General features: G+C 31.8%; 1 protein-coding gene across 1 annotated transcript; it reads right to left on the reverse strand.

Moving 5' to 3' along the window:
- Window positions 1-245: 245 nt before the first annotated feature.
- Window positions 246-4,773, reverse strand: LOC101507815 (uncharacterized). The gene is made up of 9 exons (XM_004498090.4): window positions 4,506-4,773; window positions 3,522-3,707; window positions 2,628-2,754; window positions 2,373-2,459; window positions 2,078-2,271; window positions 1,680-1,775; window positions 1,491-1,584; window positions 1,179-1,298; window positions 246-488 (listed from the first exon to the last, which is right to left on the reverse strand). The coding sequence occupies exons 1-9, from the start codon at window positions 4,662-4,664 to the stop codon at window positions 385-387; spliced, it is 1,167 nt and encodes a 388-aa protein (XP_004498147.1). The 5' UTR covers window positions 4,665-4,773; the 3' UTR covers window positions 246-384.
- Between the last annotated feature and the right edge of the window lie 1,622 nt (window positions 4,774-6,395).

A 6,395-nucleotide genomic window follows, 5' to 3' on the forward strand; every position in this document is an offset into this window, starting at 1 on the left:
CATTTGCAGATCTTTCTTAGGGGCTTGGGCTCTCTTTTCATTTAAAAAATATATATTAATTGTAATATGGACAAGGGGTTTGTAACTTGTAAGTAAAAATGTTCAACTAGCTTTAGGTGCAAACATCTACAAAAATCCTATCTCAACTTAGGTCACCTAAGGTTCAATGCATTCTCTTTTCACAAAAGAAATTATGTTAAGCCAATTTGGACACTACAAACAAAACAGATCATGTGTATGCAGACTTACACATCCAAACTTTGAGCTTTCCTATCATAAATTATATATTTGTCCACCGAAAACCAAAATTAAATCATAACAAAATCAATCATGTACAACATTTATCTTTTCGTTCATTTTAGGATATGATGGCAAAATTAAGAATCAAGAAAGCTCGGTAATCACACGTTCGCACTTATCTTCCAGAATCTTCACAGCTTGAGTAAATAGCACTTCAGGTGGAATTGCTCCAGTTGATTCAATTGTAACTAAAAAACAAAACAGAAGAAAAAAAATGTAAGATATTTCAGGGACTAAAGCAAAATAATCCATATCAAAACTGTCAAAACCAAATTTGGACAAATTTAAGTTTGAAAGATACACAGACAATTCCATACAGAAATTTTATGATAAGCAAGATTTTATGTGCACCTCTTAAACTAATAAACTAATATTGATCAAGGGCATGTTTAAATTTGACTAATTTGAGTTTGTTTACTGGCATAAGTAATTGTGTGACTGTTTGAGGGAGCTAATAAAAAATAATTTTAAGTTGTTTTCAACTTATTTCCATAAGCATTCCAAGATGGCTTTTTTTAGCTTACATGAAAATGGTTTGACTTTATTTTATCATTTGTTATAGAAATAATTTATACATAAGCACTTTACTAGAAATGCTTCATTAAACTGTTTATGTAAATAGGGCGCAAATATATAAAGCTAGTCCAACTATAAAAACAATCTGATTCTTTGAATTTGACAATCTGGTTATTATCATCTTAATCTACCAACATTAATAAACCTACTTCATTGCACAATCAAAACCCACAATGCTTTAAAATTATTACTATAAGAAATGAGTTATCAAGAAACTGGAACCCAAAGGATGCTGAAAAAAATTTGTTCATAAAACTTCAAAGTTCTAATACTATGAACTTAATATGTCACACAATACTTACAAATGAAATGATCTTTGACACGACGCAGTGACACACGATCCTCCCATTCTTTCCCTCCTCTGATGCACTCCCTACACAAAGTGCATGCCCGTGGTTTGACTACGGTAGCCCTTTTTCTACCTATGCACACAACAACCAAATCAGCACATTAAGAGAAAAGCCAAAGAAATAAGGGCTTGAGCTCATGGACGATCTTGATAGTTAACGATAATGCAAAATCGATTTTGACATAATAATCCCTCACCGTCATGGTTCAGAACAGAAAGATATAAAAATCTAATATTAGGAGCGCAAATGCAAAAACTGAATTACCTTTTCCAATATCTTCGATATCAAAGACATTAACTGGACATTTAGTTACTAGTTCGTCGGCCAGCTCATCCGTAACATCTTCCGTGAGTACAACCTAGAGATGAAAAGTCAAGCATACAATGTCAGGATTTGTCAATATTTCAGTCTGTTAATGTGTGAGCAGTAGACAAGATATATGATATTCCCTACCTCGGGAAGCATTCGATACCAAGCAGTAGCAACCGGAGACCATTTTGCATGTGTCTTACCAACACCTTTAACAGCATGAACTTCAAGTTCGATTTCCTATAAAAGCATATGTTTAGCAACTATGATATTCAGAAGTAGTTAAGTACAACTTCCAGTTTTCTACATGAGAACATGTAAAATCAAATAACTCTTATCAAGGTTGTCATGTCAAACTCAAATAGTCCCCGTAAACTCTTGGAATCTCCATAAACAAGACTTGTAAAGCCGTAAGAGAGTGCTCAAAACAAATGGTGTTTGAACATGTGCATAGTATCTGAAACAGAATTTAATGCATGTGCATAGTAAATATTTTGGTGGTCGTCATAGGAGGAGGGAGAGAGAGAATGGAGAAGGATTACCTGACCAGGTCCAAGTTTAGCTAATATAATATCCGGATTAGTAGGACCAAGTGGTTTTTTGGAGAATTCAGGAAGTGAGTCTTGACTGCAACTAAAAGATGTAAATGTTTTTGGTTTTGAACCAGCATTTGGTTTGGTGTCGTCAGCAATAAGATCACTCCCGTTAGGCAACCACTTCAATTCATCTGATTTTACTGCATTTACATTGTAATATCATCAGACAAGGAGTTAAATAGCTGAAGAAGAAATTAAAAGCAACATAAATACCACCAAGCAAGAGTTTTTGGCCATTTACCAGTAATACGAGGTTGACCCTTTTCACAACGAACATGTAGTTTGAAGACAATGGTGTTTTTTTCATTGTTTTCACCTCCCGCATTGTCTATTAATAAAAAAGAAATACAAATAACAAATATTTAACCTTGCCATATAAGGGGTGTCCACCCAACAAATTGCATAGTATTTCCATTCCAATTTTCCATTTATCACACACGAAAGTCATATAGGCCATGAGAAGAATAATCATATAAGTTTAGTGTAGATATAAGACCTGGATATTCAAATAGTGTGGGATCAGCATTGATTGGAATAAGACCCAATCTATGGGATAGAACTTCGTCTTGTATAATTGATGTATTGTTTGCAATATATACTCTTTCAATAGCCATTGTTGGAACCTAAACTTATAAAAAAAGATAAAGGGAAAAACCATAAAAATTTATTACCTCTATTACGCTTGGACTACACTATTACTACTGAGTAATAAGTAATAACCAAAACAAAGTGAAAGTGCAAAGAGAAACACATAAAGATGAAAATGACACTGCTGTAAAATATTGTGCATAGCATTAGTAGTTCTAGGCTGCAGGCTTGCAGATTTTCAGCAAAATATCAAAGCTAAATGACTGATCCTCGTCTGCCATGCAATGTGTCTCCTCTAACTTATGACAAATTTAAAGACAATTTTCTTCTTGATAAAGGTAGCACATAAAAAAATAATTGCATAAAAAAACATCTCCATGAAATAATATTTGACAAACAATACAGATTAACTTGGCCATCCCAATGATATAATAGTATAATATTTTGGATAACAATAGAATTGTATAAGAGATCATCGTCCCGGAACATACGAATGTGGTATTGGGTTATTAGCTATGGACAAAATTATGACAATCAAACTACTTTCCCCTGAAAAAAGAGGCCAAAGTTCACTGATTATTGTAACCTTAGCATTCAAAATAATCAGTTGGAGGAACCCTTTTATTATTCTTATGAATCTAACATCTAACATTCGATACAAAATGAACATTGAGAAGAAATAGAAACAAACAAGTGCTTGAAATTATGATAAAGTATCTAAACTTAATAAATTCCACTTATACATTCAAAACCAAACATGACATAATGACTGAAATTAATGGGGGAAGGAGAAACTTATCACCTCTGCTATGAGAATTCTTCGAAAAGCATTGGCAAGTGATGGATCAATACCAATCATGTCAAACTCAATGTCATCATCTGTCAACTTTTTCACTTCAACCTTGAAGTTTTGACAGAAACTGTCCAACCGTACACTGTTATCAACTCCTAATGCTGCATAAGCGCCAGAATAATTTATGGTATCTGTCTGTATACATCACCAATACATGAAAAATGTTATATAACCCTAAACCAAACAAACAAACCTAACCAGAACAATACCAAGCAAATGATAGAATTTGTAAATAATTCAAATTTGTTAAAATAAAGCAAAAAAAACTAGATAATCCAACCAGAAACAATACCCACCAACAGATAGAATTTGTGAATAATTCAACTATGTTAAAAAAACAAAAACAACCAGATACGGAAAAGGGAATAGAGGTAGAGAAACCCAATTAGAGCCTAATAGAATTAACTTATTTGAGTTCATCTACCAGCATAAGCACTTCTAAGACTGTTCGGGAGAGCTTAAGAAAACTGCTAATGACATGTCCATAAGTTGATTTTCAGCTTATTTGCATCAGCTCTTCATGACAACTTATGAAAACAACTTATAGTCTCAATGAAAATAGTTTGACTTTATTTTATCTTTTGTCATAAAAATAACTTACACATGAGCATTTATATCTTATCAGCTTATGCTATAAGCACTTAATTAAGTAGTTTATCCTAACAGGGACTTAATCAAAATGTGTAAAGCTAATATAGTTTTTGCCGTTAGAAGTTTACAAACACTTAACCATCTAAAATATAAGAAAAACAAGCGCGAAATTTTCAACCCTAACTTTTATGCTTCCAAGTACCCAATTGTGAAGTTAGAAACTTTAGGAAACTGGGTAGCCGAAATCATGAAAATAAAAAGGGTAAAATTTAAAAGAACAAAATAGAAGGGATTACTACTAAAACTAATAATAATATAAAAGAAAGGGAAAGATATATATACATGCTGAGGAGCATCGATACTGCAAACAACGCGAGTTTTGATAAGTTCAAGATGTGGAGAGAGCTTGGATGGAACGTCTTCTAAATTCATTATGAAATCGAGTATTCCTCCGCCATTACCATTCTTCTTCTGTTCTTGTTCTTCATCACTCGACGACATTGTTATTGTGTTTCTCTCCCTTCGTGGGTTGAAAATTTTTTGTTGCAGAGATGTGGAGAAAAGAGAATTAAGGGGTTTAAGGTTTATGGAAGACTGTAGGTAGGAACTAGTTCGGGTTGGGTTGACGATAAGACCCGGTTTTATTTCATACAAATATAAGGTCCGGCCCAATTCACTTGGATACAATTTACAAGTCGGGTTTGGTATGGGTCTTACCCGATATTTTTACGCATCATTACACAAGTTATTGGGCTTTTAGCATTGAGGAGGGGTCATGAAGAGGTTTGGGTTGTAGTATTTTTTGGGATATTACATACAAAATTTTACTTTTGTTTTTTAAAAATAAAATAAAATGGGTAGTTTTGGTAGAATGTTGGGGGTATAATTTCAATATGAGTCACTTAATAAGTTTTAAAGCATATTTACTGATTACCCAACCCAATTTGCTTTGGGAGCTTCGTTACTCCCCCTCCACATATACTTTGAGAATATGAGACTATTTTTTACATTTCAATTGTAAACTTTTAAAAGAGACTGTATTTTTTTTTTTTAAATGAAGGTTCGAAACAACTCTTGTATGATTTATATAAGTTGCGTTGAATTCGACTTAAAACAATCCAACATTGCGGTACATCAACTTGTAACATGAATATGAATCAAAAAGTCATGATATATATACTATTGGTGTTGGTCTAAAATTTGTTTGAGCCATTGATCTAACTCAAAAATATTATTAAAAAAAATTAAAGATATCTTTAATTAATAACATTTAAGTTTTATATTTGGAAGTCATAAAATGGTTGAGTTGTATTGGGTGAAGGATATAGTGTTATATGGTTTTGTGTTTGATCTCCACTGACCAACTTTCACTAACTTTCTAATAGTTACTAACAATTAAGTTAAATACATCACTTCCTTCTACTTATTATATTCACTTTTTTTCCTTCTATCTATCCTATTCAATTTTGCACTTCCTATCTATTTTGTTCAACATTAAAGCTCTCCACAAATGGCAAGCCATTAAGTTCAAAATTCATATTCTATTTTGCACTTCCTATCTAATTTGTTCTAAATTAAAGCTCTCTACAATTAGCAAGCGATTGAGTTCGAAATTCAAATTCTATTTTAAATCTCATTCTAAAACAAATATTCATTCATTTTCTGCATGTCTCTCCTCATCTCTTTTATGGATAACTATTCATCCCTCAATTGTAGTATTTTACCTCTCGATCTTTAACACTTTGATTGTTTTACTTTAGTTTTTTTTAATGATGTGAGTTTTAAAAAAAGAAATTAATAATTTGAAGTTTGTTCAGAAGATAAGTATAGTCTAATCAATATTGTTTCAATCATAATTTGAATTCGAGTTTTTTCTATTGATCTGTCTTTAATTGAAATTCATTAATCTTATACTTAACTACTTTATTAAGTGTTTTACCTTGAGTATCCCTCAACATGCAAGAGCTTATTTAATTGTGTTGCTAGAAAACATGTTTCAGCTATAAAATAATTACCCTAAATTTATTTCAAAAAACAATGGTTGATTAGAAATGCAGCTTTACTTTAATTGTTTAATATGAAGGCATTAACATTTCAATAGAAAAATTAATTCAACTTAAAAAATATATATCATTTGAAATTAAAACCCTAATACATAAACACCACAACCTAATAGAAAAGGTGTTTGCAATTTGACTTTGAAACAAAAGATCAAATAATTCAAATATTAAA

Source organism: Cicer arietinum, chromosome 5, assembly GCF_000331145.2.
Source record: "Cicer arietinum cultivar CDC Frontier isolate Library 1 chromosome 5, Cicar.CDCFrontier_v2.0, whole genome shotgun sequence".
Taxonomy (NCBI): Eukaryota; Viridiplantae; Streptophyta; class Magnoliopsida; order Fabales; family Fabaceae; genus Cicer; species Cicer arietinum.